The sequence below is a fragment of the Protopterus annectens genome, chromosome 5.part0 (assembly GCF_019279795.1).
Source record: "Protopterus annectens isolate FY-2018-M chromosome 5.part0, PAN1.0, whole genome shotgun sequence".
Taxonomy (NCBI): Eukaryota; Metazoa; Chordata; order Ceratodontiformes; family Protopteridae; genus Protopterus; species Protopterus annectens.
The window spans coordinates 264,828,883-264,856,440 of NC_056735.1; the positions used below are offsets into that span (position 1 = coordinate 264,828,883).

Consider the following 27,558-nt stretch of genomic DNA (forward strand, 5'->3'; position numbering starts at 1 on the left):
GTGCTTTAATCTTTGCCTTTGAAGTCGGTTTAATGTATAGATGTTTAGGTCTGAATACACCTTCAGAAGCTGGTGCCTGCTCAGCGGCTCCGGACCCACCTGAAGGAATAGCGTCCGAGGCTCCAATACCTTGAGTTTCCAGTGGCATAGCCGACTCTACGTGGGAGTCGGTAGCGGCCTGCGACTCTAAAATAGCAGGTGTCAGGGGCTGCGAAAGCACCTCACTGAGAACCGGCAACTGGCTTAGGAGAAGCTTCGTCGTTGGTTTTGGGCATCGGTGGTCTTTTTCTTTGTATTTTTTGTGAACTCCGGTAATCGGATGGCTCTCCGACAACATTTCTGGATAATTAAACCTGCGTCCAAAATAGTTTAATGCAAAATCATACCGATGCTTAATAGTGCGTTGGTTAAATTGGGCACAAAACCAACAACCTGAAATGTTATGGTCAGGGCCTAGGCAAGGAATACAGTAAGAATGAAAGTCCTTAGAGGTATTTGCTTCCCACAAGAAATACATCGGTCTAGAGCAAGAAAAAAAGTTTCCCCAACAGGGTACTTAGCTTTATAGAAGACTTTGGATCTGAAACTCTAACACAAAAATCTCAGGAGTCTGCTGACCGGCATTTGCGAACTGCTTCTGCTTCGAGCACCGCGCGGCAATAAAGACTGAAGAAAATGGCATCGGACACATCTTTTATACCCCTGACGACCTGGTGTCGGGGAAGGGGCGACAGCAGCCGACGCAGGACCCAGGACTTCTGAATTCAGGCCAACTGAGGGCAACCTGCCAGCAGGATTACCCAAATGTAATGACTGCAACAGTGAAACACGAGGAACATGTGGAGGCCTCCCATTGCTTAGTTCTGAGAGTCCCCTGGGACTGAAACCTGGTGCTTTTGGTGCGTCTGGGTTTGGCTTGAGAGGATCTGGAAGGAGATGGAAAAAAAACAATTCTTAGCAGGCCAGTGCCTACTAAAGCTTGGAGGTTGCACTTGTAAGAAATCTTTAACAGTTTGCATAGATTTAGCTTTATCTTCCATCTTTTTAGAACTTCTTCAGCCTTATTGCCAAACAGACTGTCCTGATTTAAAGGAGCATCCAACAATTTTGCTTTAACATGATCAGGCAAAGATTGCTCCTTAAGCCAAGCATGCCTTCTAAGCACAGACCCAGTAACAGTAGCCCTGCAGGAGGCCTCTAAAGAATCAAAACCACATTGCAAAGTATGTTTTCCAACTTGTTCAGCAGAATGCAATAAATCCTGTAAATCTTTATTTTCCACAGAGTCAGGAATCAACATCATTTTCTGTTTAAGCAGTCCAATAATACGCTGTTGATATTTTAACACATGACATTGGCAGTTTAAAGCCCTGATTGCCAAGGTTGCAGAAATATAAACCTTCTTACTCCATCTATCCAGCGCCCTGGAGTCTCTATCAGAAGGGGTAGGATTTTTAGCAGTAGATGCCTTAATGCCTTTGGGCCCCTGAGAAATGGTTTCTGGATCTGCAACAGGATTTTTGAAAAGGAACATGTGGGACTCAGGAACTCTGCAGTATCTGTCAGGTTTACTAGGAGCCGGAGGCAGGGAATCAGGGGCCATACTGGATTCCGAAAACACAAACAACAATGTCTAGTACAGGAAGTATAGCCAAGGGCCTATGCTGAGGAAGAAGGAAATCCCTAAGCCTCTTTTTTGAATCAGAAAATTCCTGACTTTCCCAGTGGAAATGCTCCCTTAAGATATGTAAAGTTTCCCCAAAAGAAAAATCCTTAGGAGGGTAAGCAGAGGGAATGGAATCCTCTGCATCAGAATCCTCACAAGTAGGTATGGATAAATCCAGGTCATTAGAAGAGTCAGAAGAAACAAACTTGATCAGAAGATTCCTAATCAAGCTCAGCCCTAGGCCTCTTAGAGGCAGGGGGGGGGGGGGTTTGACTACCCTTGACTAGAGTAATTAGATCTTCAGCCATTTTGATCATTTGTTTTTTAGGCATAGAGGCCTGCACATGTGGCCTGGGCGTTGGTTTTTTAGACATAGATCGAGATTTACGTCTTCGTAATAAAGGTGGAGTATTTTTAATATGCAAGTCTGCAGGTCTAAATACACCCTCAGAAGCCGGTGCCTGCACAGCGGCTCCGCACCCATCCAAGATAGAGACATCCGCGGGTTCCATAGGTGAAGTCTCTCGCGACATACCAGACTCCAAATGGGTCTCAGTAGAGGCCTGCGAATCAGAAGTAGCGGGTATCAGGGGCTGCGAAAGTGTCTGAGTACTGGCGAACTGGAGACTGGCTTAGGAGAAGCATTGTCGGCAGTTTTGGACCTCGGCGGCCTGTCTCAGTCTATCTTTGCATTTTTTCGGAATCCCAGTAGTCGGATGGCTAACCGACGACATTTCTGGATAATTAAACCGTGAACCGAAATATTTAGAGGCAAAAATGTACAGACGATGGATAGTATGCTGATTAAATAAAGCACAAAACCGACAGCAAGGTATGTTGTGGTCAGGGCCTGGACAAGGAATACAGTATGAATGAAAATTTTTGTGAGGTATTTGCTTTCCACAAGTAATGCAATTATTAACTTTTACGGACATCGGTAAGGAGGAAGAAAACGTTTCCCCGACGGGGTACTTAGCTTGAAGTTGAAGACTTCGGTTCTGAAACTCGAAAATGAAAATTTCAGGAGTCGGCCGACCGGCACTTGCGAACTGCTTCTGCTTTGGGCACCGCACAGCAAGAAAGACTGATGCAGTGACATCAGATGCATGTTTTATACCCCTGACGACCTGATGTCATGGAAGGGACAGCAACCGACGCAGGACCCAAGACTTTGTTAATCAGGCCGACTGAGGGCAACCTGCCAGCAGATTACCCAAATGTAATGAATGCAACAGTGAAACACGAAGAACATCTATAAAGTTCACTCTACTTTAACAGTGAAGATCCAAACCAGGTTACTTAATAGAACTAATTCAATGAAAACCACCAGTGTTTTTCCCCCTGTAAATTACCTCATGCTGGGGTACTGAGGCATACAAGTGTGATTATCAATATGTAATGAACGCAAAGGGATTTTCTATATCCTCTGCTCTGGATGCATGTTTATAAGCGGAAGTCCAGCTTTCTGCCAAGTAAAAGGGGAAGGGGGGGGGGGTTCTCAAACAGAAAAAGGTTTGAGAAAAGTACAGTTTTGTACCTACCATAAATGTAGATGTTCAAGGATCTACATTGCTGCAGTCATAACCTGTGGGTAGTCCGCTGTCCTCGATCGGCCCGAATACCAAAGAGCTAGGCTGGCGTCGGTCATTGTCGCTTAGAGCTGACGTCAGTACGTCGTAGTACATAAGCGCAAGACCGACGCCATATCCTCAGTCTTTCTTGCCCCAGATGTCAGAAGGCCTAAGAATGAAAGAAGGCCAGAGCCAAAAAAGTACACGCCCAACAACTACCAGTGTGAAAATAAAGACCATCTTAAAATAGAAAACACAGCCACCACCAACTATAGAGGGGAAGGAGGGAGGGAAAATAGGACTGCAGCAATGTAGATCCTCGAACATCTACATTTATGGTAGGTACAAAACTGTACTATGTTCTTCGTCTCACATTGCTGCAGTCATAACCTGTGGGTAGAATCCCAAAACAAAGGAAAAGGGAGGCTGGCAAACTAAATAGCATTAGGAGCTGCTAACATGCCCTGTAAAACTGCAGAGGCAAACCCAGCCCTGGACTTGGAATGAAGAGGGAGATGGTAATGCTTAGTAAAAGTGTGCACTGAACTCCAAGTAGCTGCCTCTAAAATATCCTTAGTAGCTACACCCCTCAAAAAAGCAGATGTGGCCGTAGCCCTAGTAGAATGAGGTCTGATCCCAGCAGGAACATTCTTCCCATGATGAGAATAACAAAAAGCAATACATTGACCAATCCACTTTGAAATAGTCTGCTTCGAAACAGCTTTCCCTTGTGAACACAAAGCAAAAGAAACAAATAACTGTTGAGTCTGTCTGAACTCCTTAGTTCTGCTCAAATAGTAACGTAACTGCCTGTGGATATCCAAAGAATGCAAGAGTTTTTCCCCCTTATTTTGGGGATCAGCATAAAAAGTAGGCAAATGAATAGACTGGTTCAAGGCCACATTAGAAATCACTTTAGGCATAAAAGTAGGGTTAGTTCAAAAGAAACTCTATCCTTATGAAATATCAGAAAGGGTTCAACTGCCATGAGTGCCTGCAATTCAGATACCCTCCTAGCAGAAGTAATGGCCAACAAAAAAGCAGTCTTCCAAGACAAAAACTTCAATTCAGACGTAGCTGCAGGTTCAAAAGGAGGTAAAGTAAGTTTCTCCAAAACAAAATTGAGATCCCAGGAAGGAGTAGGAGCTCTACGTGGGAGTCTTATATTCTTTGCCCCTCTAAGAAATTGTTTGAACAAAGGATGAGAAAATAAAGGAGGGTCACAATCATAGTGAGCAGAAATGGCTGCAGCATGAACCTTCACAGAAGAGAATGACAAACCCTTGTCCAGTAATTCAGTAAGATACTGTAGTGCAAAACTCAAATTAGGCACTGAAACATCAAAGCCCTTTGCTGTGCTCCAAAGAAAAAATCTCTTCCATTTATCAGCATAAACTTTTCTAGTACTAGGCCGCCTGGCTTCCAAAATGACATCTAAAATCTGTTGAGGAAGCTGAGACCCCACCAGCTCTATCACAGAATACGCCAGGCTGTCAGATGCAGGGACTGCACCTGAACATTGAGAAAATGATTGTTTGACTGGGACAACAAATGAGGAACCTGTGGCAGAAGCCAAGGAGGCTCCTGGATTAAACTCCTCAGCAGAGGATACCAATGTTGACGTGGCCAATCCGGTGCTATTAGAATCATGCAAGGCTTGTCCCGCCTGACTTTCAAGAGTACCTTGGGGAGAAGAGGCAGAGGAGGAAAAGCATAAACGTGAAGGTTGTTCCAACTGAAAGATAGAGCATCCACTTTCCAAGCATCTGGGTGGAACATCTTTGTGCAAAATTTTGATAGTTGAAAATTCAGTGGAGAAGCGAACAGATCTATCTCTGGAGTTCCCCAAGCCACAGTCAATTGTTTGAAAACCTGAGGATCCAGTTTCCACTCGTGGGGATCCACAATTTGCCTGCTCAATACATCTGCTAGGGAGTTCTGTGCTCCTGGCAGAAACCGTGCTTGAAGATTGATTTGCAAACTCAGAGCAGTCTCCCACAAAATCATTGCTTGCCTGCAAAGAGGGTAGGAATGAGTTCCCTCCTGCTTGTTGATGTACCACATGACTGTTGTGTTGTCTGTTTGAATCAACACCTGTCCTGGCTGAAGTAGGTCCTTGAAGGCCATCAAAGCAAATTGGACTGCTAACATCTCCTTCATGTTGATATGCAAATGTAGTAGTTTGGGAGGCCACACGTCTTGTATCCATTTCCCATTGAAGTGTGCTCCCCAAGCCAAGTCCGAGGCATCCGTCGTTAGGATCCGACTCGCCTCTGGTCGGGTCACAGAGAGTCCCTTGTTTAGTTGACATTCCTGAGCCCACCACAAGAATTCCTTCTGGATGCAAGGTATAATCCGAATGACAGTGTCCAAACCGTGGCAGTGTCGAGTCCACACACTTTTGAGATACCACTGTAGCTTCCTCATATGCAGTTTGGCATTGGGAAGAACTAGAATGCAAGATGCCATGAACCCCAAGGCTTGAAGGACTGTCCTTGCAGTCGGCCTGGACATTACTGATAACTGCTGGAAGTATAGATGAAGAGTTCTTTGTTTGTCCGGGGTCAGAAATGCCATCTGAGAAGCTGTATTCAGTCTCGCACCCAGAAAGCACATGTCCTGAGAGGGTACTAGACTGGACTTTATTTCGTTCACAGAATACCCTAGGCACCTTAAAACTGCCATTACATACTGGAGATGTTGCAGTAACTTGTCTTTGTTTTGAGCAAGAATCAGGCAATCGTCCAGATAAGGATAAATTTGTATTCCTCTCTGTCTGAAAAAAGCAATCACAGGAGCCAGAACTTTTGTGAATACCCTGGGCGCAGTAGATAAACCAAAGGGCAATGCAGAGAACTGATGGTGAGAAGTACCAGCCTGAAATCTCAGGAATCTCCTGCAGCTGGGCCTGATAGGGATGTGAAGATAGGCCTCTGAGATCCTTGCCCAGCAGAGGCAGAAGTTGTTGTAATGTTAACATCTTGAACTTTGGAATGTCTAGGTAGGTATTGAGAATGGACAAATCCAGAATTGGCCTCCGAGTGTTTCCTTTCTTTGGCACTAGGAATAGACGGGAATAAAAACCTAGGCCTACTTCTGATGGAGGGACCGCCTGAATTGCCCCCATTTGTAAAAGTAAAGAGATTTGCTCCTGAGCCTCCATCCTTTGCTGAGGAGGCACATCCGGCATGCCTTTGAAAGGAGGAAGAGTGTGAAAATAAAACTTGTACCCGTGATTTATTATATCCAACACCCATTTGTCCTGGGTGACCAAATGCCAATTTTGTTGGAAAAGTCCCAACTTTCCTCCTAGAGGAGCTGCCAGTAGAGAAGGGTCTGGCAGCAGAAGATACAGGTCATTGGGTCTGTTTACGAAAAGGCTGACCCCTGCCCTCACCAGAAGACTGTGCAGGAGAACTCCAAGTCCTAGGTCTGAAAGAACCAGGAGCGTGAGCTCTGCCTCTACCACGCCTAGACCTGCCCTTAGACTGAGTATCCGAAGAAGGAAAAGACCATCCTCTAGCAGGCCAATTCCTACTAAACTTAGGGGGCTGCACCTGCAGAAAATCTTTGACCGTCTGCATAGACTTAGCCTTATCTTCCATCTTTTTCAAAACCGATTCCACAGAGGGACCAAAAAGTACTTCAGATTGAAGAGGAGCATCCAAAATCAGAGCCTTAACATGCTCTGACAAATTTTGATCCTTAAGCCAGGCATGTCTACGAATAACTGAACCTGTAGCAGCCACCCTGGATGCAGCCTGAAGAGCATCGAAACCACACTGCAAAGAATGCTTGCCCACTTGATCTGATGCATGAACCAACTCCTGGAGCTCCTTGCACTCTATACCCTCAGATAAAGCATCCACCTTAGATTTCAATTGACCTAACAAAAAATTCTGATACTTCAGCATATGAAATTGGCAATTCAAAGCCCTCATAGCTAACGTAGAGGAGGTGTATACTTTTTTACCCCATCTATCTAAAGCTCTAGAATCTTTATCCAAAGGAACTGGATTCTTAGCCAGAGAAGCCCTAATACTCTTTGGACCTTGAGTAATGGTTTCCGGATCAGCTCTAGGGCTCTTGTACAAATACTTATGTGCTTCAGGAACTCTATAATATCTATCTGGCTTAACAGGGGCAGGAGGTAAAGAATCAGGATTAAGGGAAGATTCAGAAAAAACATCCTGAACAACTAAGACTGGGGGAATAGCCAAGGGCCTATGCTGAGGTAGAAACAAAAATTCCCTGAGCCGTTTCCGAGAATCCGAAAAATCCTGACCTTCCCACTTGAAATGCTCCCTCATGGAATGTAAAGTCTCAGAAAAAGAAAAATCCTCTGGAGGAGAAGCAGAAGGACAGGAGTCCTCTGCATCCGAATCCAAATAAGAAGGGAATTCCTGAATTTCTTCAGCTGAGGAATCAGAGTAGTCTGAGGAATGATCCATCCCCTCTAAATCTGCCTCCACCCTAGGCCTCTTCTCTGGGGGGGGGGCATAGAACCCCTGATCAAAGTAATCAAGTCCTCAGCCATTTTTAACATATGCTTCTTAGGAACAGGGGCTGGAGAGCTAGAACTATGCCCAGGGTCAACATGACCAGGTTTGGCCTTAGCATGGCCTTTAGCCACTGAAGCAGAAGGCCTAATAACCTTCTGTAAAGATGGAACTACAGACACCTGAGAAGCCCCTTCAGCCGGGCCTAACTCCTGAGAGGTTAACTCCTGTAAAAGTAAAGGTTCCCCATGGAATTCAGCCGAATCCCCGGCCGGATCCACAGGTTCAACCGGAGGCTCTGTAGAACCGGCATCCGTAACGGACGACTCATCCGGTTTAAACTTCAAAGTTTTATCTTTACGCTTTTTAGCGGTAGCGGGCGTCGGAGGATCCGACGGCATGTTATAATTACACCTTTTCCCAAAAACAAGCCTGGCACAGTCTAATCTCCGTTTAATGGTGCGCTTGTTAAATCTAGCACAAAAGCGACACCCGACCACGTCGTGCTCAGGCCCTAAGCAAGGAATACACAAAGAATGAAAATCCTTATGAGGTATCTGTTTCCCACAAGAAATGCAATTATTAACTTTTTCTGACATCCGGATAACTGGGGCAAGAAAAACAAAGATTTCCCCAACGGGGTACTTAGCCCAACTTGGTCTTCGGTCTGAAACTCGATAAATGAAAATTTCAGAACGCCGAACGGCACTTGCAAACGCTGCTTCTGCTTCAGACCACGCGGCAAGAAAGATTGAGGATATGGCGTCGGTCTTGCGCTTATGTACTACGACGTACTGACGTCAGCTCTAAGCGACAATGACCGACGCCAGCCTAGCTCTTTGGTATTCGGGCCGATCGAGGACAGTGGACTACCCACAGGTTATGACTGCAGCAATGTGAGACGAAGAACATCCATTATTTTAAAGCTTAAGTAAGCAGCACTTACAGCAAATGATTTAACTATCACCATTTTTGCAGTACTTGAAGTGAAAAAAGGCCAGCAGCTATCTTTATTTTCTATTGCAGATAATGCTTACCTCAAAAAATTCATCATAGTGTTCCTGCATTTCAACATCACTTACTGCACCTGCTAAAAAATAAAGAAAGCAACTTTACTTTATGCTAAACAAAATTATACTCAGCAAAATAAGCAAAATTGAAAAACTTCTACAAAGTAGGAACTATACAAGTGCAGTGTGGTCTTCAGGTTTTAACCCCATATTCAAATTTCCAGCATTATTTAAAAAGGCAAATGTGCTACAACTGTGGACCTGACTGTCCAATAAATCAGCCAGAATGGTGAAAAGGTAACCAGAACACATGTATGCTAGCTAGTTGATCATGGCCCACTAGAATCACAACTGTGCACTGAATACATCAAGTAATAGAAGGCATATCTCAAAAAAACACAAGATCAAAACAGCACATTTGCACTGAGTTGCTTAATGCATATGCCTTCTCACACAAACAAGTACAAAACAGATGCACACGAACTACCGCACAGGTCACTGCAGTGACTCAAAACCCAAAAATGGCACTTGATACTTCTTTTGTCCTATTGTTTTAAATTTATTGTAATTCTATATTATAACTGCATTACCATTTTTTTTTTTAATTTTGTTTACAGCATGTCCATGCACTAACTTATTACTATTTGTAATTTTATATCTCTATTTCTGTTCTTTATTGTGGAGTTTTTCTCCCTGGGATGCCAATGAAAAGGGACTTTCCGTAACTCAGACTACCCCAGTTAATATACAAGTAAACTAGTTGTTGTGTCATTCGGCTTTTCCCGGTTAGGGGTCGCCACAGCGGAACTCCGGTCCACTAATGATTGGCAGTAGATTTTTTACGTGCCGAGTTGCCAGCCCTGACCCACAACCTTCAACGAAGGTACGCCCATTCACGCATGTCTCCACACAGAAGACGCTCTGAGAATCGAACAGGACGTCTTACTGTGAGGCGACAACGCTACAACAGCACCACCACCGCAGTTATACAAGTACACTAGTAAAAAAAATGGCACTTTTGAACAGAAACAAAATGGTAAAGACTAGCACCAGCACACTTTTTAAGTGTTCAACAAATGACATCTGCTTGCATACAGCAAGACAGAATCTTTCCCATATTCTTCAGCCTTTATCCAGTTACTTCTTACCCATCATTGACCATGTGGCTAATAACTCAGAGCCATCATCCAAGCAAGCATGAAGGCTGCTTTACCACAGGAGTCCGCAAGACTGTCAGCTTTAACAACCTTAGGACGAATTACTTTTGAAAGTGTATTTTCTGCTGTATTTTAAATACTGGATACAGAATCACTCTGTAGTGGGTAACCTCTGTGAAAAATCAACCAGTATTAAAACAAACATCCTTATGAGGCTAGGGCCAGAGGAAAGCTCAAAAGCAAGGGGGAAACAGCAGTCATACTTGAAGCATCAAAACACCAAGAGTCAACTCCTGGACTTGCATTCCAAGGAAAAGCAATGTGAACAAGCATTCAAGCAGCTATGGTAGATTCATAGGTATTTCAAAGCCACAGAGTCTTAGCCATTCATAACTAGCCAGTACCCTCCCCTTAGACTGCATCACCTTTTCTCCAGGAGGGCAATACCAATCAATCCTGAAGTAAATTTGTGAATACCCATTCCAAGTAATTCTTAAAGGAGGATGATAAGTCACACTGTTTAACATACAGAGGACATTTATTCCAGAGGTTTGGTGAGGTGCTTGGTTTTAAATCTTTCCCTCCACCAAGTTTTATTTACCTGCCGATTAATATTTAGGTCCCTGGTTCTAGTACTGGTGGAGACACTGGACTTGAGGCGATTCATAAAGTCCAGAACAATTAAGTCTCTAACGGCATGTTAAGCGAGACAAAGATCTCCCCTAAAGTCTGTAAGACACTGAATAAAGGCATAAAGCTTCCAGCTTCTCGTGGGAGCTCATGGATGGACTTTAGGCTTATCTTTTTGGTTAAGAACTTTTGGGGCTGTCCTAATTGCTTGATAGGTTTAGTGAGACACATCCCAAAGGGGGTACTGCACTCAATAACTGGCCTGATCAATACTGAGTAAAGGGGAATGATTACCTTCTTTATATCTTGATGACATTCCTTTGGCAATTAGCTGAGCTAATAAAAGGATTTCCTGACAACTATCACATGATCGTCAAAACAAGAGAGCTGTCAACCCCAGTTCCTAGGTCCCCAACTAGGTTTTTGTGTTGTACTGTTACATAGGATAATGAGGGGAGGGGTTACCTACCAAACGTGATGACACTACACTTTTAAGTCTGATCCATTTTTAATACACCAAGAGTTTACCAGGAGTTCACTCTGAAGAATTTGGTTGTTGCATGGTGACTTAACTTCATCTGTAATAATCTGCAAACTTTGTTAGCCAGAGGTCTTACTCTCTGCTAGGAGATCTGAAAATCACAAAAGGGCAAACAGACAAACTAAGAATCAAAAGAACCAAAGGCTTAGCAGATTTACTTTGAACAAACGATTTATTGAGTTAGCGCTTTCGGAAATGAACTTTTTTCCTTCTTCAGACAAGATACAACCATTTTGCAAAGCTTATAAATAACTAACACATACAATGCCAATTAACTGATTAGTAAAACTAATTGAATAGTTTTAAAGTGACAGATACAATTCAGTAGATTTTAAACAAGCCAAAGGAATAAACCTTAGGCAAATACACTTAGGTCCCAGAATCCTAACTATCAATTCAACCAACATATAAAAATAATGATGCTGTATGTGAATATTAAAAAACACTTAATAAAATTGTTGTTAGACAAATCCGTTAAAAAATACTTATTAGACCATTAAAAACAAATCTTCCATGGCACTAATACTTTAAACTGAAGGCTCACATATGAAGTCAGTAAAACTATTATCTGTTTAAAGCCAACTTCTTTAGAAAACATTTTATAGAGACCATTTCGTTTAAACCTGGGGGTAAATAAGCAGCAGTAGAAATTTGCCATTTGAGTTCATCAATTTCCAAATTAATCTGCCAAGGCCCTCCTCTAATGTCTGTATTAATTTGTTTTAACACGGAGAACTTAAAAGCGTGGTCAGGAAAATCTGCGATGTGCCTAGCCAAAGCATTGTTTGTGTCCCTTTTATTAACAGCATAAATGTGCTCATAAATGCGTGTCCTGAGCTTTCTTTCGGTCTTCCCGATACAGAAAGCTTTACAGGCCTGGCACTTGGCACAATAGACCACTCCCTTAGATTCGCACGAAAATCTACCATTAGGTTTATATACCCTCTCCCTTATTGCAAAATGTTGATTCGTGTTAAGGTACCTACACTGTTGACACCTCCCGCATTTAACCATACCTTTACTAGTATTGGGGTGTGAATTAATGGAATATTGCAGCAACTGTTTCAAGTTCTGCCCCCTTCTAAAGGTAATCTTAGGTTTATTGCCAAAAAGTTTAAATAGAGAGGGGTCCTCCATAATGAGGGCCCAGTTCTTATAAAGAGTTTGTCTAATAAAAGAGTGGTTAAGGTTGTATGCAACAACAAAACTTATGTGGTGGCAGTCTTTGGTGTTACATAAAGAAATATCCCTCTGATGAATGGGGGAGGAATCCTCAGCCAAAGCTTGAGTTGTACCTAAAAGGGGTGTAAAATAGCCAATCTGCCTTTTAGTAATGACCTCGGTGGAGATACCAGAAACCAGGCTCAGGGGGTATCCTCTCTTGAGAAACATACATTCAAGTTTAGAACATTCATCCGTGAAATCTCCCTCATCGGAGATCATTCGGGCTGCCCTGACTAACTGCCCCTTAACCACTGCTCTCTTTTGGTGGTAGGGGTGGCAGCTAGAGAAATGAAGGAAACAGTTGGAATACGTGGGCTTCCTATAGATGGTACTTTTAAATCTTTTTCCACCCACATCCTTATGCAGACTAATGTCAAGAAAATTAATACGTTTATTTTGTAAGTTGAATGTAAACTCCAAAAAATTAGTTGAAGCTGAAATCAATTCAATAAATTCTTGAACACCTTCAGTCGGCCCTTTCCACAAAATGAACATATCATCTTGGTACCTTGTGTACCATGCTATGTTTTCTTTAAACACAGCTGTTTTAAAGAGGAAGGTGGTCTCCCAATGAGCCATTATGCAGTTGGCAAAACTGCCACCACAGGGGGATCCCATCGCCACCCCTGATTTTTGCAAGAAGATCTCACCCTCAAGCCACATAAAGTTGTTACTCAACACTAAATCTAACAAGGAGGTAACGACATAAATGGTATTATTGTCACATTTCCTTGCAGACATGAAATCCCTAATCCACTCAATCCCCAAATCTTGGGGAATCACTGTATAGACTTCCTTTACATCTACTGTCAACATTTTGTAATCTTCCTTGAAAGGGATGGTCGCAAGATGGGTTAAAAAACTCCAAGAGTCCTTACATATTTGGAGCTCGCTCTCAACTAGGGAATTAGGATGCTATCCACATACTTGGCACAACCATAAGAAATGGACCCACGTCCATCAACAATGGGTCTAAAAGGGGGGTCAATAATCCGCTTGTGGATTTTAGGAATGCCAAATAGGGATGCCATTCTGGGGGCTGGCATAGTCAGAAAATCAAACAACTCTAAGTCAATAGCCTTTTCAATAAAAAGCTTGTCTAAAGCAGCCCTAAACTTAGCGTAAGCCACATTAACCTCATTAAGACAAACTTGTTGGTAAGGCGAATTTTTAAGATATTCAGTCATACATTACATATATGTAGTGTGATTCATACAAACTAGGCCCCCTCCCTTATCCGGTTTCATAATCCTGATTTTGCAATCAATCAACAGTTTAATAAAATCGTGCTCATTTTGAGTAATGTTATAACAGTGTTTCATAGTTCTTAAACCTGAATCAGCACAAGCCCTAAAATCCAACTCACACATTTTCTCAAAAGCCAAAATATTAGGGTGCAGAGGTGGGTTAAAGGTGCTTGAAACACGCAAAAACTTGGCAAGGGAGGGGGACGGACCCAAAACAACATTGAGGTTAATTTTGCGTACAAAAAGTTTAAAATCCACAATGGAATCCACTAGGTTCATCCCTGAATCTGGGACGAAGGATAAACCCAAGGCAAAAAAGTCAATAATGTCTTGTGGAAAAGTCAAGTCAGAATAATTGTAAATAAAAAAGTCGCCAGCGGAGTTAGCCAGCACTTGGGGTTCCAAAAACCCCTCTGCTACTACCTCCTGCACTGGTTCCTTCGTTTACGTGTGCGTCCTTGTTGGTTGGACACTCTCGGATTGTTCTGCCCATTGCCCTGGTGTAAGTGAAAACCCTGTTGCATGGACGTCGAGGGCTGGTTAGACTGAGCACAATTGTCTGTGTTTCTATTTAGGTTCCTGTTAACAGCAGCTCGAGGGTTAGCAGCAGGGAAGATGTTAGAATTATTTGCATTGTTCCTAATTCTTTCACTTCGTCTGGGCACATTTTCCTCATTGAAACTGTCCAGCTCTTGATCCCCATTCTCACCCAGTGTGTCCTGATCCACATTATGTGTACTCAGAAAAGGGGCCCTGGCAAATTAATTTGGAAATTGATGAACTCAAATGGCAAATTTCTACTGCTGCTTATTTACCCCCAGGTTTAAACGAAATGGTCTCTATAAAATGTTTTCTAAAGAAGTTGGCTTTAAACAGATAATAGTTTTACTGACTTCATATGTGAGCCTTCAGTTTAAAGTATTAGTGCCATGGAAGATTTGTTTTTAATGGTCTAATAAGTATTTTTTAACGGATTTGTCTAACAATTTTATTAAGTGTTTTTTAATATTCACATACAGCATCATTATTTTTATATGTTGGTTGAATTGATAGTTAGGATTCTGGGACCTAAGTGTATTTGCCTAAGGTTTATTCCTTTGGCTTGTTTAAAATCTACTGAATTGTATCTGTCACTTTAAAACTATTCAATTAGTTTTACTAATCAGTTAATTGGCACTGTATGTATTAGTTATTTATAAGCTTTGCAAAATGGTTGTATCTTGTCTGAAGAAGGAAAAACACAGTTCATTTCCGAAAGCGCTAACTCAATAAATCGTTTGTTCAAAGTAAATCTGCTAAGCCTTTGGTTCTTTTGATTCTTAGGAGATCTGAAAAACAAATAAACAGGAGAGGTTCCAGCACCAAGCCCAGTGTGACGATACTGGTCACTTTCATACTTTGATGAGACACCTGCAACTTGCACTGTGTAGGTGCTGCATTTGGACCATCTTAGCATATATATGGATCGATTTTAAAGCATTTAACTTTTCTGTCATCACAGCCTGTGAAATGGTGTTGAAAGGCCTTAGCCAGAACAAGATACTACTCCCTGTGTACTACACAGCCCCCATTACAGCCTAGTTTGCAGCACATACTGCAAACTAGGTGGAATCACTGAATCCCCAAATGTCAGTATACTCCAGGAGGGTTCTCACACAGACCAATGACTGGTGCATTACTCACTGTTTCAAACTGAATGCAAAGAAATGCATCATTATTCCCTTCAGCACAATGTCCCTTCACACTATCAAATCAACAACAGTACCCTAAGTACCCTCAAAGTGGTAAGGGACCTGGGATCACAAGTTCATTGCAACCTTTACTTCAACCATCATGTGTCTACTGTAGTAAGGATGGCTTTCGACACAGCACACTTGAATAGTAAATGCATCGCCTCAAGAGCAAAAGAGGTTAAAACTCCTCTATACTTGGCACTAATCTGAACCATAACGGAGTGTAACGCCTCGTTCGGCATGTACTGTACAATGTACCTGCAGCCACTGGAGAAAACTCAAAGGTTTCTGACAAGGAAGATCAAGGGGCTCCAGCATGCGCCTTACACAGACTTCTACTAAAGTTCCTGTCACTATACTCAGAGTCATATAGACTTCTTAGGGGAGACTTGTACCTGATTTAAGAGCAATCCAAGACCCAAACCTAACGAACTTGTTGCATATCAGTAAATCAATCGGGTCTAAGGATACCTGTTCCAGGGACCTAAATATGGCCCGAGACTTAAATAGGACCTGTTGGAAGGAGAGATTTATCTCCCAGCGACTGCCGCATCTTTGGAACAGGCTACCAATTCATGTGATACAGAGCACCTCTATGACACTCTGTTCAAGAGAGGCACTGTAAATTCTTACCGGGGATAGCACCCACAACCCTCTTGGACATGGGCAGTCATCACTAAACCCAGTCCTGAGTACTTACTAGCATGCTCATGGTATTGAATTGGGATGAAACGGCTAGGCTTAAAATGACCTCCAGGTCGATAGCCTAGTAATCTCCTATGATCCTGTAACCCTTCTGAATGTTTATCAGATTAGACAGACAATCTAATCTTTATAAAGCAAAACAATTGTGGGTCAACTCTAATGACAATCTTGATATCACAGTTTATAAGGTCAGTTATAACACATTCCATGGCTTTGCAGATTAAGACTTGCAAGGCTAATCTGTAATTAACCAGGTCAGTTGTAAGGCCACCCTTATGGAGAGGGTATAACCACAGCAGTGTGCCACCCACTGGGGAAAAAACAGTAGTTAAACTTAGGTTCAACAGTGCAAGGAGTGCATCTGCAAGGGGATGACCACCACTATTAAGCAAACATGTACAGTCAGAAGCAAGTATTTCTAATCTTGGTTAGCACTTTCAGTAAATGAACTTTAGAAACAACTGGGGCAGTAAGGGATTCAGATGTTTCTAGGCTTTGAATAGTCTGAGGTAAAATGAGAAGTTATGTACCTACCATAAAGTTCCACGTTAGTTGTCTTCTCTCACCTTCTTTCTTGCTGGATGGGTTCGGAGCCGATCCTCGGCTCCGACTCGGCCACTTACTAAAGCTCAAGAGCTAATTTTACCAGCTCGAGGCAACCCTATATCCTATGATGCAAGGCGATAACTACCCAGATCTCGTTTGGTAGCTAAGGAAAAATTATGCAATATATTCCTCCAACTGGAGAGGAGGAGGAAGGGCAAATAATCCCTCGAAAAAGGCCAAACTGATCTAGTGACACTAGTAAGCTAATTAGCTGGAAAAAGTGGATCAGAACTCTTCAAGGAAGAGGAACAATCTTCTCGGTCTGACCAGGCTATGGGGATGGTGGGCGGGACGCAAGAAAGAAGGCGAGAGAAGACAACTAACATGGAACGTTATGGTAGGTACATAACTTCTCAATGTTAAGTTGTCAATCTCGTCTTCATTCTTGCTGGATGGGACTGCGTCCCTAGCACCTTTATCCTGGGTGGCTTAATGGAACAGACTCTTGAGAACGGTGGAACCAAAATTTGCTCTGTTTCTTGTGGCCAAGACCAATTTGTAATGCGAAACAAAGGTATGAGGAGAGGCCCATGCGGCTGCTGCACAAATATTGTCTATTGGAAGTCTAGCCTGAAAAGCTGTAGATGTAGCTAGTGCTCTGGTTGAATGGGCTTTTGGCCTAGAAGTCAACTCTTTACCTCAGAGTTGATAAATGCATGTAATCACAGAAGACAGCCACCTAGATAGGGTTACCTGAAGGCCTTTCCTGTTCTCTGTATAGGATAAAAACAGTTGATCAGATTTCCTAAATTGTTTGGTTCTGTCCAAATAATATCTGAGTTGGCGGTGAACATCGAGATAATGTAGTTTTTGCTCCGCTCTATTAGAATAATTTGGGGGGAAAAAACTGGGAGATCAATAGATTGATTTAAGTTCGTTTGCGATGCCACTTTGGGTAAGAAAGATGGATTAGTCCTTAGAGAAACTCTGTCTTTGTGGAAGATTAAGTAGGGAGGACGAATGCAGAGGGCATGAAGCTCAGATACTCTCCTGGCAGAAGTAATGGCGACCAGGAAGAGCGTCTTCCAAGAAAGAAATTTCAATGAACAGGTAGCCACAGGTTCAAAGGGGGAAGAATCAAGGATGTTAAGATTAAATTTAGATCCCACTGTGGTGGGGGGTCTCTAATCGGAGGCTTAAGTAAAAATATACCTCTAAGGGATGCCTTGCAAAGTTTATGTGACATGATGTTGTGGTCCAACAAACCGATATGAAAATTTGAAATAGCTGCCAACTGAACTTTTACTGTGGAGGAAGAAGATCCTGAGTGAAATATTTCGGCTAGGAAGTCCAAGACCGAATGAATCGGAGCAGTAAAGGGATCTACGTTCCTAGCTTTTGCCCAGAAGGAGAAACGTTGCCATTTACTAGTGTAAATCCTTCTGGTGGAAGATTTAAGGGAAGCTACTATGATATCCCGGACGGGATTAGAAATCATAGGAAGCCTGGCTACGGACGGAAGTGGAGCAACCAAGCAGTGAGGTTGAGAGAAGGTATGGATTGGTGCAGCTGCCCCGACTGGTGGGTCACAAGATCTGGAACCGGGTCCACATGCCATGGTTGTACCAAAAGATAATGATGCAGGAACGGAAACCATATCTGTCGAGGCCAATAAAGGGCAATGAGAATCATCTTGGCTCTCAAGGTGGTTGCTTTCTGAATTACTTGTGGTATTAGAGGAAAGGGAGGAAAGGCATAGAGAAGTCCCCGGGGCCTATCTTGGGTTAGAGCGTCTCTGGGGGGATGGCCTGGAAGAGGGAAGAGGGAGAAGATGTCGGGGCATTTGCTGTTTTGAGGCGTAGCAAAAAGATCGCAGCAAGGAAGGCCCCACTATTGAAAAATCTCTTCAGTCACAGATTGTTTGAGAGACCACTCGTGAGGCATGAGAATAGCTCTGCTCAACCTGTCTGCTATGATGTTGGACTTCCCGGGGATATGCGTTGCTATCAGAAACCGCTGAGAAGAGATTGCCCACTGCCAAAGTCCTGAGTGCCTCTCGACACAGGGGATAGGACTTGGTTCCGCCCTGCTCGTTGATATACCACACTACGGACATATTGTCTGTTTGGACTACAATAGTCCCCAGGGGAAGAGAGTCGTGGAGAGCTTGCAACGTTAAAAGCACTGCTCTCATCTCCAGGACATTTATATGCAGGTGGCATTCGAAAGGTTGCCAAGGGCCATGGACCATCCTGCCCTGATAATGCCCCCCCACCCCCACCCGATCAGGGAGGCGTCCGATGTAACCGTGGCGACCAGGGCGGGAGAAACAAAGGGTCTGCCCTGATGGACTTGAGGGGACAATATCCACCAGGTCAGATGCCTTTTGCAAATTGGAGTTATCATGATCCTGTGACGCATTGGAAGTCGTTGAAAGGACCATTGGGCGAACAGCATCCACTGTAGGAGACGCATGTAAAAGCGGGCAAGGGGAAGAAGTGTTATGGCGGCCGCCATAAGACCCAATACTTTCAGGGCAAACCTGGCCTGAATTTTGTCACTCTGGAGAATCACATGGATGTGGTTTTGAATATCCAAGATCCTTTGGTCTGTTAACTTTGCTGAAAGTTGTACGGTGCCCAAATTGGCGCCTATAAAGGTAATAGATTGACAAGGCGACAAGGCAGATTTTTCGAAATTTATAGAGATCCCTAGCCCTCTGCAAATGTGAATGGTGTAATCTCTGGCTTGGAGAAGTTGATGCCTGGTGGTGACAGTGAGGAGCCAGTCGTCTAGATATGGAAACACCTGGAATCCTTGACGTCTCAGGTGAGCCGTAACCGCTGCCATACATTTGGTGAACACTCTGGGGGCTGTAGTGAGTCCAAATGGCAGGGCTCTGAATTGGAAGTGACTGGACCCCAGCCGAAAGCGGAGAAACCTTCTGGAGCGCCTGTGAATTTTGATGCGATAGTACACATCCTGAAGGTCCACCGAGCACATCCAATTGTCCTTGCCCAGAAAGGGTAGAATGCACTGAAGCGTGACCGTCCGGAATCTTGTTTTCTTTACAAACAAGTTTAGTTTGCTGAGATCTAATATTGGTCTCCAGTCCCCTGTCTTTTTTGGTACTAAAAAGAACCTTGAGTAGATTCCAGATCCTATTTGGTCTGCTGGGACTGGCTGGATGGCTCTTTTTGCTAGCAGTTTTGATATTTCTGGTACTGCTAGCTCCCTTAGACTGGATGGAACGTCTGGAAGGGTTCCCTTTTGCTGAATTGGGGTTTGGATAAAGGGAATTTTGTAACCTTCGGATATGATCGACTGTACCCATTTGTCTTGAGAAAGGGAAAGCCAGGCTTTTGGGTACAGCGATAATCTTCCCCTGACTGCCTCCGAAGGTGGACAATCGGACAACATTCTCAGGGATGCTGGAAGGGTTTGCCAGAGAGAGGCTCCCTGCTACCCTGATTCTGCGGACCCCCTCTGCCCCCAGGGCGGCGTCTGTTGTGGTTACCCCCTCTGCCTCTGGGGGTAAACTGACCTCGTGCGTCAGGCGTGACTCTGAGATTTGCGGAACCACATTTTCCCTCCCTTCTGACCTTTTGGGTAAGGTCTTGAAGGGGTGGAGAAACGGACTCCTACGGCAGAAAGAGTCTTGCCATCTTGTTCGCATCTAGTCAAGGTGTCTTTCACTTGAGGTCCAAACAAGGTCGAACCATCAAAAGGAGAGTTTGTGAAGGACGCCTTGAAGGGGTCTGCAAAATTACAAAGCCGCATCCAGGAGTGACACCTTAAAGCCACTCCTGTGCCTGCGGCCCTACTCGCTCCATCGGCTGCATATGAAATGAGCCGCATGGAGGAGTTAACAATAGAGTTTAGGGTTCCTAGCTGTGAGTTAATCTTATCCTGGGACCCAGCAGCTGACGGATCCTGTAAAACTTCTCCCAACTCTTTAAGAACATCTCTTTGAAGGCGGGTGAAGTGACAAGTACTTCAGCGACCGCATGGCAAAGGTCGCTGAAGAAAATAACCGCTTGCCGTACCTATCCATAGTCCTGGAATCCTTGTTAGGAGGATGGACAGGTACTGAAGGATCAGCTAGTTCCTTCTTGGTGGCTGCAGCCACCACCATGGCATCAACCGGGACACCTTTTGTCAAAAATTGCCTATCAGGTGGGGCCGTGATGAATTTAGAAGGCCTCCGAGGAGTGGGTTCCACCGAATCCGGGGCCATCCACGCCTTCCAAGCCACCACGTCCATAAGAGGATCGAAAGGCGGAGACACCCAGGAGGTGGAGGGTCGAGAGCCGAACGTCTCCAGGTATACCGACTCGTCCTCGGAAGGATTAAGGGAAGGCCAGTTCCCCCCTCTGTTTAAGGAGGTTCAAGGATGTCTGAGAAAGAGACATCCTCAAAGGGGGACCTTGGGGATCCCTCCGACTCATCCAAGTCAGTATCGGATGTAATAGACTCTGAGTCTAGATGTTTCCTCTTACATGTCCTCTTACGCGGAGGCTCACCTGACGGGTCAGGAGAAGCCTTGGAAGAGGAAGATATTCCCAGTGGGGAAACCTGAGGCGTTGGATCTCTGGGACCGGGAGCAAGAGAGTGGGAAGAGACGTCAGCAGGCACTGTAGTGGGAGGAGCTGATGGAACTGACCGTTGACTACGCCCTGGGGCTAGTACACTCCTCATCACCTCGAAGGCTCCCCCATCAGAGAGGCCAGAAGGCTCCCGCTCCGAAGAGATAGGAACCCCAGGCCGCACCGACAGGGACGGCTCTGAGGCTGATGTCGGGGCTGAGCTCACCAGTGCCGAAGCTCCAAGGGGGAGAGCAGGGTCGGACAAGGGTCCGATACCACTCGCCCCCTCGGAGCCGACGAGAGAGACCAGATGCCCGGATCCCTCCAAAGGCATCAAGGAGGGGATCGGAGCAGAGGATGACGGAGCCGAAGAGGGAGGTATCGGCTCCGAAGCCACAACAGTCACGGCTCCGAGGAGCTCTGGCTCCGAGCTCTGTAGGAGAGTCGAAGGGGGAATGTTAGGTGGATGTGTAATAGCTACCGTCTGATGAGACGGGCTATGGAGCATTTGGGCCAATGCCTGAGACTTTAATAGCCTACTCACCACTCTCTCAAGGTCGTGGTCAGACAGCCTGGACGACTGAGAAGACCGGCTCCGATGGCTCTGCTCCGAGAGCAGGGGTGATCTCGAAGCCGAATGGATAGACACCAGCGAAGGGGATCTTGATCTCTTTCTGGAGGTGGGTGGAGCCGAAGGAGCCAAGGATACGTCAGCTCCAGTCGGAGCCGACAGTGAGTGCATAGATTTAGTGGTATCGGCGCCGGGTGGAACCGATACTGTAAGCTGTGACACAGAAGGATCGGCTCCGGCCGGAGCCGATCTCATCACAGAAGGCGAACCAGTAGCCGATGGCTTAGGGTCGAAGGCTTTGTTGGTTTCGAGGGCTTCCCCGGAGCAGACTTAGTCGGGGAGCTCTCAGGCTTTAATAAGCCCCTCAGTATTAGTTTATTTCTGCGCTCCTGCAGGACTCTTGAGCTGAAGGCGTGGCAGACAGAACAAGAGTCCTGCAGGTGCAGAGGTCCCAGGCAGTAAACACAAGTGTGACCGTCTGTCAAAGGCATTTTCTGACAGCACGAGTCACACTTCTTGAAGCCTGAGACCTTTGTGTCCTTCGACATAACTGTGTCGATGGAGAACCAAGTACCAAAAAACACACACAATAAACACCCAATCCAAATAAAAAATAAAACAGGGATACAAACACACCCAAACACCACACAGAATCCCTGACAAAAAATTAGGAAAGGGGGAGGCTTAAGGCCTAACTTAGGGGAAGGGATAAATAACTGTGGATAAGGGGAACCACTAACGGGAGATAGGGTTAAAATCTAACCATTAACAGTTTAGACAATAACAGTAGTGACTAAAACGAAAGGGAGTGACAAAGTCTGAAAAATGGAAAACTTACCAGGAGCCGATAAAAAAGCACCTCGCAAGCGAAAGCGGCAAACTAGATCTGGGTAGTTATCGCCTTGCATCTTGGACTACATGAAAAGAGACATTGAGGAGCTCTCTGATTATGTAGCCCAGGCAGGTATGACCCTGACCTTGAGCAGTATCCTACCTTCACCAAGAATGATGCCACAATACAGAGATAAGATGATCAGCTTTAACAATTGGCTTAAACTCTGGTGTCATTCAAAGGGGATCCAATGTCTGTCTGCCTGGGATGACATGCTGGACAAGCCACGCTGCTTATGGGCGGCTTGCACCTGTCACCCTGGGATTCCGGATATTGGCAAAGGCTCTTGCCACCCCATAGTGCCTTTTTAGGCAAGGCTCAAATTCTAAACCTACCACCCTAGAACACAAAAAGGAAAAAACTAAGGGTAATGCTGCTCAATGCCAGAAGTCTAAATCTCAAAATGCACGCACTCGAGGCCCTTCTCAGTATGGAGAACATCGATGTCTGTGCAGTGACAGAAACCTGGTTCAAGGCTCCTGAGAGCACCCCAGCACTATCAGGTTTTACCTCTTATCATGCGTTCCGGCCCCAAAATCCGGACAATACCAAGAAAGGAGGGGGTATCCATATTCATCAAAGACACCCACACCTCAAGACTGGTGGCAACGCACGATGCATCGGAGACCATCCAGGTGCAATTAACCATAGGCAAGACTGCTCTGCAAATTGTAGCATGTTACAGGCCACCCTCACAAACTCAGGAACCTCACATGGCCTTCCTGAAAACACTAGAGGGATAACTGTATCACCAAACACCATCATACTAGGTGACCTCAATTACCCTAATATAGACTGGGAACACTACTCAAGCCCAAACACCCTAGCCCAAAAGTTCCTGGAATTCATAAACTCAAATGCCATGGAACAACTAGTCACCATCCCACAAGAGGAGAAAACATACTTGATCTCATCATCACGAACATGGGAGCACAATGTTCAACACGAAGTATACCCCTCACTGGTGAGATCAGATCACAAACTAATCTCGCTGGAGGTCCTCATCCCACCCCCACCTGAAATAAAAAGACCACAGTAAAGAACTTCCGAAAGCAGACTTCACACTTCTAAAGACTAGTGTGGTCTCCTTTAAGGCCCCGAGCCGACGGAAAACAGTACTCAAGCAGCTGAATCACTTACAAATGCCTTCTACCAGCACCTGCAGGACTGCATGGATAAGGCAATCCCAAGCAAAACAAAGACTCTTTGTACCAAGGCAAGCGTCCACTCTGGTGGACCCCAGCCATAAACAAACTCTACAACAAAGGAGGAAGCTACTACAAGATAGAGCAAAATCCTTAAAGGTAAGACACCCTTGATCACTATAAGTAAAAACTAAGAGCTCTCATAAAATCATCCAAAGCAAATTTTGAGAGAAAAATAGCTAAAGACTCAAAAGACAATCATAAGGCCTTCTTTAGCTATGTTAGAAACCTGGGAGGAAACTCCCAGATATGCTCAGAACTAGTTCAAAATGATGTGAAGATTACTGATCCTACAGACATTGCCAACATACTGGCTGACAGGTTCAGTGCAAACTTCTCCCCTCCCCAAAGGAGATATCTATACCAAGCGATTGCAGCCCCCAAACATCTCCAACGCCCAAGTGAGAACTGCTCTCTCCAAAGCAAAAACACAGCATCCATGGGACCTGATGGTGTCCCCGGCTGTGTGCTCCACGAACTCAACGAGGAATTAAACCCACAGCTAGGACAGCTGTTTAATCATAGTCTTACCTCTGGATACATTCCAGGAGTGGCGCACTGCAACTGTGGTCCCACTTCACAAAGGCGGTGCCTCCACCGACCCTGGAAATTACCGCCCATTAGCTTGACAAGCCTTATCTGCAAAGCCATGGAGAGGATCATAATGGACCTCATAAATAAAGACATAGGAATTTGCAGACTTTGGATCCATCCCAGTTTGGCTTTGTCAAAGGCAGATCATGCCTTCTAAACTTGGTTGACTTTTTGAAACAGTCACCAAAGCCATTGATGAGGGAAAGGCAGTCCATACAGCCTACCTCGATCTGGCGAAGGCCTTTGATACAATACCCCACTCGGGTATCATTGAAAAACTCATCAGCTTAAATGTTAACCCATACATCACAAGATGGGTTGCAAACTGGCTGAGTGACAGAACCCACAGGGTCAGAGTTGCTGGCGCCATGTCAGACTCAAAGCCTGTCACAAGTGGTGTACCACAGGGCTCAGTCCTGGGCCCACTCTTGTTTGGCATCTACTTTTCAGTACAAGCAAACACAGGAGGGTTATGGCTGACAAAGTTTGCAGATGACTGCAAACTGGGCCATAGTAGAAAACACATCTGACACAGATATCCTTCAGAAGGGTCTCACAGAAGCGGATAACTGGTGCCAGAGCCATGGCCTAAAGTTAAATGCCAAAAATGCATAGTCATACCCTTCGGGAAAAACAAGGTTACCCTAGCTACCAAATAGGTGGCAATCCACTGAGTACAGAAGAAGTTATCAGGGACCTGGGGACCCAGGTTGATAGTAGTCTGTCATTCGACACCCATGTAGCTAAAGTAGTTAGGAAGACCTTCTACATTGCCCACCTTATCATGAAGGGATTCTCATCTAGATCAAGGGAGGTCATAGTCTCCCTATACTCATCACTCATCAGACCAATGATTGAGTACAATGCCCCATTCGAATGTATCTGACCCGACACTTGCAGCAGCTGGAGAGGCCACAAAGTTCCTCACCAAAAGGATAAAGGGTCTCAAACATCTGTCCTATGCTGCCCGACTGAAAGAACTCCAGCTCTATTCAGTCGCTACACTTGCTCAGAGGTGACCTTTGCCTAACATACAAGGCCATGTCAAACCCAGATTTGATGAATATGCTTCACCTCAAAAATCTAGATCCGTCAGAGCCACAAGGCGGAGACTTAAACCTCGACACGGCTATTAATAGGACGTGCTGGAGGGATAGATTCATCACCCAAAGACTCCCTATGCTGTGGAATAAAATCCCGGTATATGTGAGGCAGAGCACCTCGCTGGCCTTGTTCAAGAGAAATCTTGACCAATGGATGGGAGATCGCAGATATACCCCAGGGATTACCTCAGTGTCACTGCTCAACAGCGGCACAGCAAAATAATGGGTATAGTTCCCCATACTAAAGGGGTGGCGTAAGCCACAAAACTATGGGCTAGGCTTGTAAATGCCCTCGGGCAGATAGCCTAGTATGAACCTATGAACCTATGATATAGGGTTGCCTCGAGCCGGTAAAATTAGCTCTCGAGCTTTAGTAAGTGGCCGAGTCGGAGCCGAGGATCGGCTCCAAACCCATCCAGCAAGAATGAAGGCGAGATTGACAGCTTAACATTGAAGGGTTCCACAGCCATGAGTGCTTGTAGCTCAGACACTCTTCTAGCTGAAGTGATGGCTAGAAGCAAGGCTGTTTTTCCGAGAGATGAATTTTAACTCTGCTGATGCAGCAGGCTCAAAGGGGGGGGGGGAGCGTGAGCTTTTCCAATACAAAGATAAGCTCCCAAGCAGGGGTGGGTGCTCTCCTTGGTGGCCTGTTTGCCCCTCTCAGGAACTGTTTGATAAGAGGGTGTGCTCAGTGTTGTAATGAGCAGAAACGGCTGAGGCATATATCTTAATGGAGGAGAAGGGCAGGCCTTTGTGGAGTAGATCTGCTAGGTAATCCAGGATAAGAGGCAGAGAGGGCAGTATTGTGTCCTCTCCTTTAGATTGATTCCATGAGCAGAACCTTTTCCACTTATCAGCATATGATTTTCTAGTATTGGGTCTTCTGGCTTCAAGAATGACGTCCAGCACCTGTTTACTTAAGGTTGCTGGGGGAGAATTCAAAGAATAAGCCAGACTGCAAGATTTAGGGTTTACAGTTATGGGATGCATAATCTGTCCCTCCTGCTGAGAGAGGAGGGTTAGATTCTGGTGTAGATGTCATGGTGGCAACGATGTCAGGCTGTGCAGGAGTGGGTACCAGTGCTGGCATGGCCAGTCCGGTGCAATCAGAATCATCCTTGGTCTGTCCTGCTTTATCTTGAGCAATACTCTTGAAAGGAGGGGCAAGAGGGGGAAGACATAGATTGAGAGATTTACCCACTGGAAAGACATGGCATCCACTTTCCAGGCCCTGCTGCAAGGATTCCTGGTGCAGAATTTGCTGAGCTGGTAGCTGTAGGGGGAGGCAAAGAGATCCACCTCTGGAGCTCCCCATTTCTGAATCGGAAGGTTGAAGGTGCTGTATTCCAAATGCCACTCATGTGGGTCCAGGAGATTTCTGCTTAAGTCGTCTGCCAGTAAGTTTTGTTTGCCTGGCTGGAACTGAGCTTACAGATGGACTTGAATGCCCAAGGCAGTGTTCCACAGAGCCATGGCTGGCTTGCAGAGTGGATAGGAATGCCCCCCCCCCCCCCCCCCCGCTGCTTGTTGATGTACGACATAACTGTGGTGTTGTCTGTTTTTATTAGCAGTTGTCCTGGAAAGATTAGGGATCTGAAATCTGTCAGGGCATTCTGTACAGCTAGCATCTCTTTTTGGTTGATGTGCAGACGAATTTGACTTGGGCTCTAATGGCCCTGAATACATTTTCCATCCATGTATGCCCCCCAGACATAGTCTTGATGCATATGTGGTTAGGGTCTAGGCAGCTTGGGGTTGAGTAAATGGCAGTCCCTTGTTGTGGTTGCATGCTTCTGCCCACCAGAGGAACTGTGCCATTAGACAAGTTAGGGAAGACTGTTTCCAGGTCCTGAGAATGTTGGCACCAAAGACTTTTTAAGTACCATTGGAGTTTCCTCATATGCAGTCTTGCATATGGAATCAGCAGTATACATGAGGCCATGAACCCTAGGGCTTGCAGTATTTTTCTTGCAGATAGCTGGGTTCTGGTGGCCATTTGTTTGAAGTAGTCTCAGATAGACTTGTTTTTCTGAGGTGAGGAATGCCATCTGGGAAGTTGTGTCCAAGCTTGCTCCCAG

The 27,558-nt window shown here is 45.0% G+C and overlaps 1 protein-coding gene across 4 annotated transcripts in view; it reads right to left on the minus strand.

Moving 5' to 3' along the window:
* The window catches only part of U2AF1 (U2 small nuclear RNA auxiliary factor 1), a 1,073,176-nt gene that overhangs the window by 572,715 nt on the left and 472,903 nt on the right, over window positions 1-27,558 (minus strand). For all 4 annotated transcript variants that reach the window (XM_044072241.1, XM_044072239.1, XM_044072238.1 and 1 more), the window contains exon 4: window positions 8,774-8,826. In XM_044072241.1, coding sequence (XP_043928176.1) covers window positions 8,774-8,826 — 53 coding nt within the window. The remainder of the gene's footprint in view (window positions 1-8,773; window positions 8,827-27,558) is intronic.